The sequence below is a fragment of the Homarus americanus genome, unplaced genomic scaffold (assembly GCF_018991925.1).
Source record: "Homarus americanus isolate GMGI-L3 unplaced genomic scaffold, GMGI_Hamer_2.0 scaffold5589, whole genome shotgun sequence".
Taxonomy (NCBI): domain Eukaryota; kingdom Metazoa; phylum Arthropoda; class Malacostraca; order Decapoda; family Nephropidae; genus Homarus; species Homarus americanus.
In genome coordinates this window covers 4,193,592-4,207,332 of record NW_024736650.1, presented here as the reverse complement: position 1 = coordinate 4,207,332, position 13,741 = coordinate 4,193,592, and the positions used below count along the sequence as shown (strand labels likewise).

The 13,741-nt window shown below is 45.0% G+C and overlaps 1 protein-coding gene across 1 annotated transcript in view; it reads left to right on the top strand.

The window, feature by feature from the left end:
* The window catches only part of LOC121872311 (regulator of G-protein signaling rgs-2-like), a 187,293-nt gene that overhangs the window by 53,289 nt on the left and 120,263 nt on the right, over window positions 1-13,741 (top strand). The window contains exon 3 of the mRNA XM_042375014.1: window positions 12,282-12,359. Within this exon, the coding sequence (XP_042230948.1) occupies window positions 12,282-12,359 (78 nt within the window). The remainder of the gene's footprint in view (window positions 1-12,281; window positions 12,360-13,741) is intronic.

Genomic DNA, 13,741 nt, shown 5'->3' with positions numbered 1-13,741 from the left:
TACCAGCCTCGTGTAACACCTGCCTCGTGTACCACCTACCTCGTGTAACATCTGCCATGTATAACACCTGTCTCGTGTACCACCTGCCTCGTGTAACATCTGCCTCGTGTAACAAATGCCTCTTGTAACATCTGCCTCGTGTAACACCTGTCGAGCATAACACCCGCCAAGTATAACACCTGCGTCAAGTAATACCTGCCTCGTGTAACACCTGCCTTGTGTAACACCTCCCTCGTGTAACAACTGCCAAGTATAACACCTGCTTCGTGTAACACCTGGCTCATGTAACACCTGCCTCATGTAACACCTGCCTCATGTAACACCTGCCTCATGTAACACCTGCCTCATGTAACACCTGCTTTGTATAACACCTGCCTCGTGTAACACTTGCCTAATGCAACACCTGCCTCGTGTACTACCTGCCTCATGTAACACCTGCCTCGTGTAAAACCTGCCTCCTGTAAAACCTGTCTCTTGTAACACATGCCTCGTGCAACACCTGCGTCATGTAACACCTGCCTCGTATTGCAAATGCCTTGTATAATACCTGCCTAGTGTAACAACTGCCTCATGTAACACCTACCTCGTGTAACACCTGCCAAGTGTAACACCTGTTTCGTGTACCACCTTCCTTGTGTAACACCTACCTTATGTAACACTTGCCTCTTATAACACCTGCCTCGTGTAACACTTGCCTCGTGTAACACCTGCCAAGTGTAACACCTGTTAAGTATAACTTCTGTCAATTGTAACACATGTCAAGTGTAACACATGCCAAGTGTAACACCTGTCAGGTGTAACACCTGTCAAGTGTAACATATGTGATGTGTAACATCTACCCAGTGTAACACATGTCAAGTGTAACACCTACCAAGTGTAACACCAGCCAAGTGTAACATATGTCATGTGTAACACCTTCCAAGTGTAACACCTCCCAAGTATGACACCTGCCAAATGTAACACCTGCCAAGTGAAACACCTGTGAAGTGAAACAAATGCCAACTGTAACACTTGCTAAGTGTACCACCTGTTAAGTGTAACACACGTCAAGTATAACACCTGTTAAGTATAACACTTGTCAAGTGTAATACCTGCCAAGTGTAATACCTGCCAAGTTAACACCTGCCAAGTGCAATACCTGCCATGTGTTTAACACATTTCAGTTATAACACCTGCCAAGTGTAATGCCTGTCAAGTTTAACACCTGCCAAGTGTAACACCTGTTCTAGTGTAATACCTCTTAATTGTATCACTCTCCGAGCTTAACACCTGCCTCGTGTAACACTTGCCAAGTACAACACCTGTCAAGTGTAACATAATGTAAGTCTAACACCTGCCAAGTGTAACACCAGTCATGTGTAACACATGTCAGGTATAACACCTGCCAAGTGTAATGCCTGCCAAGTTTAACACCTGCCAAGTGTAACACCTGTCTAGTGTAACACTCTCCGAGCGTAACAATTGCCTCATGTAGCACTTGCCAAGTACAACACCTGTCAAGTACAATACCTGTCAAGTGTAACACCTGTAAAGTGTAACATCTGCCAGCTGCAATCTAACCGGACCAAGTAATTCTGTTAACGTAATGTGTTTCCTGTCCCCCGGGAATAACTCAACATGAACTCTCACATAAATTGATGTATACCTGAAGTCTCTCAAATGGAGGAAAAGTAGTAAAAAAAAATCCCAAATGACGAACAATAATCCAAAAGGGTGTCAAGAGAACAACTGTTACCCACATGGATCTAAAAGAACAACAAACTTAAGCCAAAAGACTCTTCGATGAACAACTCTGATCCGAAAGCCTCTCAAGTAAGCAGCGGTCAGTTAAATAAAGTATTTCAAGTGATCAGCTCTTGGACAGTACTTTCTCAAGTGAACGACTGGAAACCCATATGATCTCTTTAATAAACGACTGGAAACAAAATATCGCGTAATGAACAACTAGAAACCCCCCAAAAGTTTCTCATTTGAATAACAGTAAACAAAACAATACCAAATTCCTAGTTTCCAACACCTACATCACACAAACAAAAGAAGCAAACGAAAGTAAACCATTTTGGCGCTAGTTTTGCGAGACCATGACCCAAAACAAATGAATAACTTTATACAGGTAATCGATCAAATGAGTATCTTTATATACAGGTAAACGATCAAATGAGTAACTTTGTACAGGTAAACGATCAAATTAGTAACTTTGTAGCGGAATTAAAACCAAACAAGCAAACAAACAGCCGTTGATCTTTGACCTTCGACCTCGTAGGAAAAGTTAATAAAAGATTTGGGTGACTTTCAGATCACTTTTGTTTCGTTGGGTAAAAAAAGTTTGTCGTGTGGTGTCTTTCTTTAAGGGGTGTGGAGGTGGGTGGGGAGGTGCTGGGTGGTGGTGGGGAGGTGGGAGGTGGTGGGGTGGAGGGTGGGTGGCTAAAGCATCTTAATTGTCATACCTCCCCATACTTTATATCTCCTACTACCCTTACCTCTCCTACCTCAAACCACCTTTACCTCAACTCCATTCTCCTTACCCTCCCCCCTTTCCCACTCCCACCCCCACCCCTATTCCCCCTTCCCCACCCTACCCACTACCCCAGCTCCATCTTCACCTCCTCCCCTTCCCTACCTCTACTAACCTTGCACCCCACCTCCCTCCTCAGGACGTAGAGGGCTGGGGCTGCTATAGACCTTCCCAACAACCGACATTGAAAATAAAGATTGTAATTGTTGGCTAAAACGAATAAGACAGAAAGAAAGAGAAGGATGTATAGAATGAGGAAGATAAAGAATACGGAGAAGTAAACGTAAATAGGATTAGAAGAATTAAGAAGGATTAAACAGAAGAAAAAGGAATTGATAAATAATAATAATAATAATAATAATAATAATAATAATAATAATAATAATAATAATAATAATAATAATAATAACATCCTCAGCACACACACACACACACACACACACACAGTCATCACCTATTTTAGCATCTAACAATTATCGGTAGTTCAGATTGTTATCATACACTACCATCGTTCCTTACACTGTGATGGAAAGAAATATACTGTATATGCTTTGTCTTACTAATTTTTTTAAGTAAAGTTACATATATTCACGTAGGATATACCAAGATATAGTACCTGTAAGATAAATTCAATTTGTTTGTTTTACTTATTTTCATTATTCTTGAAATAGTACAGACCTACGGCATTATTTATATAAAATAAATATACTGTATAATGAATAATAATAATAATAATGACGCTGATGCTTATTATTATTATTATTATTATTATTATTATTATTATTATTATTATTATTATTATTATTATTATTATTATTATTATTATTATTATTATTATTATTATTATTATTATTATTATTATTATTATTTTAGTTGTATAGTGAGTCTGAGTGAGGGAGAACATGTGGTAGCGAGAACGAATTAGGGTGAGGTAAAGGTGAGACAAGGTATGAATCGGGAGGTGTTGTGGGGCGAGTGGGTGGGGTTGGAGGAGGCGAATGGTGCGGTTATGTGGCTAGGAAGATAGTTCAAGTGTGATGTACCTGGAGGGCGTGGGTAAACGTGGAGTAGGACGTCTTCAGTAACAACTACAGTAGAATGATAATGGTAATAACAAATAACTGATACCTTCAACCCTCACGTTATTTTCAGGTGATGAACAAAGCATTACAGCGCCCAACAGGGAAGCATGCCGTGATCATGGTTGCCTTCTTAGACTTAAATAAGGAATGGGTGAAATTACCTCAAGAGCCATTTGGTTTACAGCTAAGCGTTTTAGGGTCCTAGTGATGCCAGGCCTGTCTACAGGAGGGGGGATATTTAGTCAGCGAGGGCCAACGTGATGGTGATGGCTGGGGACCTGTAGGAGGAGGTCTCAGGACATGGAAGGATGTATTGAAGGAGGGTATGAGAGTCGGGTCTCGCCCACAAAATTTACATGTAGTGTGGCCAAACTCAGGGACCTTCATGACCTCCCAGTAACACCTACAGTATGTTGAAAGCACAGTCATGTACACTCAAGCTGTTGAGCCCGTGTCAGGAGTAAAATACTATTTATATTGGTGGTTGGCCGCTACAACAACTGCATCCTTAATGGCGCAATGTGAGATCCCTGAAGTTTAAGATTCGTTCAATGTTTGTCGACGGACCTAACGTTGTGCAGTGTGTAGCCCAGACTTACAGCGTAGAGGGCGTGTGCGGCTACTGATAATTCTTCACGGGCTGTTTCTTTGGCGAGGTCAGCACTGTCACAGGCAGCGTATAAAAAAAAAAAATCACAAGCAACAGCTGACACACACACACACACACACACACACACAAGAGCCCGCACTGATCGATAAAAGAATAACACCATCCCATCTATTGTTAAAATAATAAACAACTCCTGATTTATGTACTGTAAAACCCTGTAAATGTATTCAACGCATATCATTATGTCTAAATCAAATGTAAGTTTGTATATATTCAGCCACCGGCTGCAACTCTATTAATAAACCGTTTATTATTATTATACACACAAACACACACACACACACACACACACACACACACACACACACACACACACACACACACACACACACACACACACACACACACACACACACACACACACACACACACACACACACACACACACACACACACACACACACACACACACACACACACACACACACACACACACACTTCTCAATACGTGTCAGTGTGATAAAAAAGCGTTGACACTTTTCCACTGTCCTTGCTTCCCTCCGCTCCAATCCTTCATCCTACCCCATCCTTACCTGCCTCATACCTCCCCTGCCTCATACCTCCCTGGCTCATACCTCCTCTGCCTCATACCTCCCTGCCTCATACCTCCTCTGGCTCATCCTCCCCATACCTCCCCTGCCTAATACCTCCCCTGGCTCATACCTCTTCTGCCTAATACCTCCCCTGCCTCATACCTCTTCTGCCTAATACCTCCCCTGCCTCCTTACCTCCCCTGCCTCATACCTCCTCTGCCTAATACCTCCCCAGCTCCATACCTCCTCTGCCTCATACCTCCTCTGCCTCCCTCCTCTGCCTCCTACCTCTCCTGCCTTATACCTCCCCTGCCTCATCCCCTGCCTCATCCTCCTTCCTTCCCCCATATCTCCCCCCTGCCCTCCCCTGCTCCTGCATATCTCCCCTGCTCTGTATCTCCCTGTGTCCTTTATCTCCCCCTGCCCTGTATCTCCCCTGACCTCCTCCCTCGTGCCCTGTCCCCCCTGTTACCCCCCTGTCCCAAGATGAGGTGTTCAGTAATTAAAAGTAAGTAGGAACGGCCTCCTACCCGTCGTTGCCCAGGTAAGTTACACAAGTCCATTATTGATTTTACCCTTGATGAAGGTACAGGTAGGTGAGGGGTGGGGGGGTGGAGGTTGGTGGAGGGGGTGAGAAAGTGGTGGTTGGGGTGTGGGTGAGGTGGTGGTGGGAGGGCATGTGGAGGGAGGAAAGGGGTGGGAGGAAATAAAGAAATTAGGGAAGGAGGGTGGGAGGATAAGGGTGGTAAGGAGATAGGAAAGGAGGGTGAAAGAGTGATAGTGGATGGAGGAGGTGATGATGGGAGGAAAGAAAGGGAGGGGAGGAAGCAGTGTGTTGAGGAGAGACGAAAGTGTGGGAGGAGAAAGGGAGTTGGTGGTGTGGGGAAGGAGGCGGCTATGCAGGGGAGAAACTGGAGAATGGGATTGTACAGGGAAATGGGGTGTGGGGAGGAGTATGGGTGGGGAGGATATATGGGGTGTGGGGAGGATATATGGGGTGTGGGGGAGGATATATGGGGTGTGGGGGAGGATATATGGGGTGATTAAATGAGAATTAATTAACTCTTGTCTCTACGTAACTCACGTTGTACCTCCTACACCCTTACACAATACACAAGTGTAGTGTACCTTCTACAACACACAACACACAGGTGTAGTGTATATCCTACAACACACAGGTGTAGTATATATCCTACAACACACAGGTGTAGTATATATCCTACAACACACAGGTGTAGTATATATCCTACAACACACAGGTGTAGTATATATCCTACAACACACGGGTGTAGTATATATCCTACAACACACAGGTGTAGTATATATCCTACAACACACAGGTGTAGTATATATCCTACAACACACAGGTGTAGTATATATCCTACAACACACAGGTGTAGTATATATCCTACAACACACAGGTGTAGTGTACCTTTACAACACACAACATAGTGAACACACCTCCTACAACACACCCTTCCCCATACCCCAACAGTAACAACTCATAACTTACCTGACGTTTATCTGGTTTCACTTTCTGGAGCTGGTTGTGGTCCTGGAGGTGTGTGAGCCACCAGTACTCCTGGCTGACAGCCTCAACACTACCAGTATTATTAACAGCAACCCACCACCTCGCCACCACCCCAACAGCATACCACCACCACCTCGCCACCACCCCAACAACACACCACCACCACCCCAACAGCACACCACCACCACCTCGCCACCACCCCAACAGCATACCACCACCACCTCACACCACCCCAACAGCACACCACCACCACCTCGCCACCACCCCAACAACACACCACCACCACCCCAACAGCACACCACCACCACCTCGCCACCACCCCAACAGCACACCACCACCACCTCGCCACCATTCCAACAACACACCACCACCACCACCACTACCACCACCAACATTTACTTCACCCGGAATGATTATGAATGTTTTAGATGAACGCGAAAAGTTGAGACCATAGTTTCCATTTGTGTTTTTTATACGACTAACAACTTGAAGAGTCGAAGATTAAGTTAGGTTAGGTTAGGTTTGGTTAGATTAGGTTAGGTTAGGTTAGTCAAGGTTAGGTTAATTTAGGTTTGGTTAGGTTAGGTCAATTTAATTATTTTTTATGTCTGTGTGTCCGTAAATTTTCCTATACTCGTAACGCAACTCTCACATCGCACACTACTGTTAATATTTGACCAAATTTTACACAGGCGATTATTTTTTTTTATTTATTGGGCACCCCCCTACATCCTTGTGTAAGGTGAAGCGCAGAAGCGTTTACAGCGCCCAGCAGGGAAGCATGTCAAGTTCATGCTTGCCTTTATGGTCATGAGTTAAGGGCGTAGAAGCCTGAAGAGTCAAGGGCGTAGAAGCCTGAAGAGTCAAGGGCGTAGAAGCCTAAAGAGTCAATGGTGTATGTCATCAAGTTATTGGAAGCTCCAACAACTCCCCGAATACGAATTCGCAACTTTCGACTTAAACAGGTACCTACTTTACTGCTAGGTGAACAGGGACTAATGGGGGCTAGGAAGTATGTCCAAACAACTTCCACCGGCCCGGGAATCGAACCCGTGACATCTCGCTTGCGAGGCAAGAACGGTACCGCTTCTACCACCAGCGCCCCCCCCCCCCAGGCGATTAATTACCGAACCAGTAGATGCAAGAATCCTGTGTGTCAGAGGTCACGGTCAGAGGAAGGTTAAAGGTCAGATATGGCCTGAGGTGTATCGTGTACAGCGGTGTTCTTGTTATACTTATTATCAGCTGTGTGTTGTGTACATTTTTACACTAGATAAGTGGTTTCAGTGAGTGGGAGAGAAGGGGGGAGAGAGCTTGGGGAATATAATGATAATGTTACCTTAGTTATTATATTACTACTTATTTTGAGTATTTTGATTTACTACTACTACTACTACTACTACTTTTTTATAGTGGCCTCCAGCCTCCCCCAATAGGCACACACCTTCGCCACCATTTTCCTGCCTTAAAATTAAATATCCTAAGACAAAAGTACCTACCCTAGCGGTGACTGTTGCCTCATAGTCAATATCTGCGACCGTTGTCGAATTTGGGGCCGATGCTCGCGTTCCCTAGAGGCAAAGCAATGCAGACCTAAGCAGGGAGAAGGACAGTCGACATCTCAACCAGGCTGCAATGTGGCTTCTGGGCTGCTGCTTTTGCTCAAACAACACTTCCTCCAGTCTTTCATAAAAGCGTTTTGCACTTGGTACCATCCCACCAGAAGTTGTGAACACCAGAGGAGTGAAGCTGCCCTGATCCACATTCTGAATTCTCTGTCCATACGCCCTAATCTTGTCGTTCTCGTTCCTCTTGTGTGCAACCTCGAGAGACAGGATACGGTGACATGCGGCCATGGAATCAAATATCCTGACGTTAAAGAAGGCTCGCTGTTCCCTCGTCCAGGAACTTCGAGCGCTGACGTTCACACGGGCTTTGTTGGATGTGTTGGAAGTCCTGTGATGGAGATTCTCACTGTCCAATGGAAAGAGGGTCGGTTCCACCATGATGTCGTGGCAGATTTCCTTCAGTGAGATCCCTGTGAGATCCCTTACTTGGTCATGCCTCATCCATACGAAGCCCCCCTTCTTGCACACCTTGGCGTAGTCGATATATTAGGATGAGCCACACACACACACACGCATTGGGATAGCATACCTTCTACTGAATCCTTTTGCCCCTATTGGTAAAGTTGTTAGTCAGTTCGGGGCGCTCACCTCCTGCGCTATAGCTACTTTTTTTTCATGTTCTCTCTCAAATGCAGCTTCAGTTGTCGCAGTTTATCATTTTGGGTGAGCTGTCGTTCTGTCGTAATGGACCGTCGAATCTTGCTTAATTCGTTGGTATCCACCTCACCTGCTGCATTTTTAGTTATTATGTGTTCAGTAAGGGCTGCCGTGAGCTTGACAGAGTTCTGAAGTTCGGTGGCAGCAAGCTCATCTGGATTGGTGATTTTCACTAGTGTTGTAATAAAACCGACCCTGATGTCTTCTTCCAGGGGATGGAGGAAAGATCCAATATCAGAGATAGAGTGCATTAGGTATTTCCAGAGATGTTTTACTCCATGGGTGAATGCTGCAAACGCCGAATGTGGCTCAGTTTTAGCAATAGCAGAACAAGTTTGGATTTCCTTCACCCACTCATTTATCTTTCCTGTTACATACTCGGTCTTGAAATAATTCGTATCGATTACGGCTCCTATAGCTGTCTTTGGCCGCCCTTTGTTGTTTTGACCTCACTTCCGTCAAGACTTCAATAGCCCGGTCATGGTATTCTGGCTTCACAATGAGGAAGGACTTGCTGTCATTTGGGTGGTACCCTATTTGTGGACCACATAATATTACGAGGTTCCACCACGTTTTGGTGTCCTCCACTTTTCCTGTTCCCGTAAGGTCATCAGTATATGTTATCTTGCTTAATCTTGGTTGTTTCATTGTTATTGTGTGAAGGATCACGGCATACATTACCATGGTCAATGGGTCCCACTGTGTCGTTCCCTCAGTTTATTGTATGGTGGTTATTATTATTATTATTATTATTATTATTATTATTATTATTATTATTATTATTATTATTATTAGTAGTAGTAGTAGTAGTAGTAGTAGTATTGTTTTATTATTATTATTATTATTATTATTATTATTATTATTATTATTATTATTATTATTATTATTATTATTATTTTGTAGGATGCGTTAAGTGTGGTAGAGGAGCGGTGTTGAGGTAGGTGGCACCCTCCTCACCACCACCACAACACCTGTTCATTATTACCACCAGTTGGGCCCGTCTCGTTATCACGGCCTTAATTGAACCATCAGACAGAAAATTAAGCGATTAAGAGAAAGTAAAAGAGAGAGAGGAAGAGAGGAAGTAATGGAGGGAGAGGGAGCAATGGAGAGAGAATGGGTGGAGGGTAAGAAGGTAGCGATGGAGGGAGAGGGAGAGGGAGAGAAGGAACGATGGAGGGAGAGAGGGAGCGAGGAAGGGAGCAACGGAGAGGGATAGAGAGAGAGGGAGAAAAGAATCGATGGGCGGAACGATGGAGAATGAGAGAAAGGGAAGAAGTGATGGAGGAAAGGTGCGATGAAGGGATAGAGGAAAGGAAGGAGGGGGGAAGAGAGGGAGGGAGGGAGTGAGCGGTGGAGGGAGAGATAATGTGTGTGTGTGTGTGTATGTGGTTATTTTTGTGTGTTTCGGTGTGTGCTTTTTGTGTGTGTGTGTGTGTGTGTTTTGTTTTTGTACGTGTGTTGATACCTTCCACCAGAAGATAGCGATGACCAAGCGCAAACTTCGTGATGTAAAGGACGAGTGGTGGAAAAGTAAAGTGTGTGAACCGCAAAAGTGAACTTTTCAATTCCACTAAAACAATGTATGGCCCAATTTCTCATGGCGCAGACCCCTTAGCTCATCCGACGGTAGCTTCCTAATTAAAGACGAAGAAGGCATCCGTCAGTGCTGGAAAAGTCACTACCATTCTTTGCTCAACTGAAACACCGATGTGGATGACTTGACTACCCAGCAGGTCCCTCAACACCCAGAGATGACCCACCTCAGCTATCCTCCATCCCGTGTTGAGGTAGCTACTGCCATCAAACAGGTGAAAAATAACAAAGCCATAGGGCCTGATGGAATCCTAGCCGAGGTGTATAAAACAGGAGGACCTCTGCTTACCAGCCGTCTCCACTCTCTCCTGGAGAATATGTGGGAGAAGGAGGAAAACCCCCAAGATCTTAAAAATGCGTCTATCCTCCTTAAGTACTAAACAGACTTCTTTCTGAAGCAGAAAAGCTCCTCCCAGAATTTCGATGTGGCTTTAGACCATCACGTGGCACCACTGACATGATCTTTGCTGCCCGCCAGATACAGGAAAAGTGCAGAGACCAGTGTCGTGACTTGTACATGACCTTCATCGTCTTTACTTAGGCCATCGATTCGGTCAACAGGGAAGCCCTCTGGCTGACTTTCAGTCGTTTTGGTTGCCCACCAAAATTTATCCCCATTGTGAGACAACTCCACGATGGCATGAACGGCAGTGTCCTGCACAATGGCACCCAGTCTGAGTTCTTCCCCATCCGAATGGGGGTAAAACAAGGATGTGTACTGGCACCAACTCTTGTTTTCAATTTCTTGGTAGCCTTCTTTACTTATACCAGGCAGGAACAAAGGTGTTGGCTGCTTCCATCACTGAAATTCAGTCACTCCCACTGAACGCGACCTACGGGAGATCCTGAACACCTACACAGATGCGTATGCACACTTGGGCATTGAGGTGAATGTACGTAAGACTCAGATTCTCTTCCATCTGCCCTGGATTCAGCCACAACTCTACCATCCATCCAGCTTAACTGTACCCTCTCTAATGTTGCCCACTTTCAGTCACTTGGCTCCCACCTGATCACCCAGCCTTTGGCATACTCTGCGCTGTACCCGTGTCTTCAGCTGTAGGGAGCTGAAATTTTCTACAAAGCTGCATGTATATCGATCAGTGGTTCTCCCCACCCTGCTAAATGGCAGCGAGACATGGGTCACATACAGGAGGCACCTCAAGGCACTTGAAAACTTTCACCAATGTAATCTATGTTCTATCCTCCGAGGTTGTTGGGAAGACAAGAGAACAAATGTCAGCATTCTCGCTGACACCAACTGTAGGAGCATCAAGGCTACGATTATCCATGAACAGCCACGTTTGACTGTCCATGTTACTCGCATGGACGACAGTAGACTGCCAAAGCAGCTACTTTACAGTCACCTAACGAATGGCAAACGTAACGCTGGTGGGCAACGGAAAAGGTATAAGGATAGGCTTAAGACAAACCTAAAAGTGCCAAATTGACCCCCTCACCTATGAGACGATCACTTCACACCGTAACGGTTGGAGGAGCACCACAGGAGAAGGTGTTAGTACTTTCGAGTTAGCCCCATTGTATACCGAGGCAGACAAGCGCCAGCGCCAGAAAGACGATGTTGTCGTTCCTCCCGCACTAGAGGTAGTCCTCTATATGTGCAGCATCTGTGGACGGCCCTGCTGGTCCCGTATCGGCCTCACGAGTCACCACAGAGCTCACCAACGAAGGTGACATCTTTAATAATTCATATCATTGTATCATGGCTGGATGATCGCCATACTCGATTCCAAGTGACAGCAAACTAGTAGTAGTAGTGTGTGTGTGTGTGTGTGTGTGTGTGTGTGTGTGTGTGTGTGTGTGTGTGTGTGTGTGTGTGTGTGTGTGTGTGTGTGTGTATGTGTGTGGGAGTGTCCAGCTGGGTTTTCAATCCTTTTCATTATTATTTCTTATAATATTTGATAATGATAACATTGAAAATAATAAATAACAATAATGTCGATATAATGACGATGAGGGGTAAGAATAATGATGAAGATGTACTCTAATGATGATGTAAATGAGCAAAAAAAATGGTAATATTAACTAATTTGTTTTTCTTTTTCCAGTTTAAACGTCAAGGCTCAGGATGATCACAAAAGCAAAATCAACAGAATAGACATGCCAAATGGAGACAACGAACCACCGTAAGTAACATGGTAGTTGTGTTGGTAATGGATCAGTGTCTGGTTGTTATTAAAAAACAAAAATGTGTTTAATGTACCGTATATTGATTTAATGTTACAGAGACAGAGAGAGAGAGAAAGAGAGGGGACCACTAGTTACTGTTGAACCATTTTAATTTGTCTAAAATCTCAGCAAGCTACCACCACCATCATCCTAACCACCACCATCACCCCTACCACCACCATCACCCCTACCACCACCATCATCCTAACCACCACCATCACCCTAACCACCACCATCACCCCTACCACCACCATCCCTACCACTAACATCATCCCTACCACCACCATCATCCTACCCACCACCATCATCCTAACCACCACCATCATCCCAACCACCATCCCCTATACCACCACCATCACCCTACCACCATCACCCTAACCACCATCACCCCTACCACCACCATCACCCCTACCACCACCATCACCCCTACCACCAACATCATCCTAACCACCACCATCACCCTACCACCACCATCATCCCTACCACCACCATCACCCCTACTACCACCATCATCCTAACCACCACCATCACCCTACCACCATCACCCCCACCACCATCACCCCTACCACCACCATCACCCCTAACCACCACCCATCACCCCTACCACCACCATCACCCCTACCACACCATCACCCCACACCACCATCACCCTAATCACCACCATCACCCCTACCACCACCATCTCACCCTAATCACCACCATCACCCCTACCACCATCCACCCCTACCACCATCACCTAATCCACCATCACCCCACCATCACCCCTAACCACCACCATCACCCCTACCACCACCACCCATATGCAGTCGGGCTAACTCGAAGTACTGACACCTTCTCGTGTGGTGCTTTTCAACTATTACTTTGACACCTTGACACTCTGACACCCAGTTACTAATTAGATACCTTAACGAACACCTGATCTCTGACACCTAAAATGGTTTCCGCAGCAGCTGTTCTATCACAGACTTGTTCGCTGTCCTGGCTGTCCTTGACTGTGTTCTCGACTAATTCTTTCTCTCGGTTAAGTGTTGTTCTATTGGTATACATCTTTCTTTGTGTTTCCCAGTATATTTGTTTCTCTAGATCACCTTCTTTATTGTTGTCTGTCACTGTTACCATGGTGAGTGCTCCAGTCGCGTCATTACTTCTCTGTATAACCTTCCTTTAGTTCAAGTTCACCATTATACACCTCCTTCACTCCTTACGTGTCTCCTTTATGGAATCATTGTGTCCTCCCACATTATTCCGTGCACCTACACCTCTTATCACACATCTGAATTAATTATTTATCTTTCTTATCCATTATGTATATACTAGGCAAAGTCTTATATGAATACAA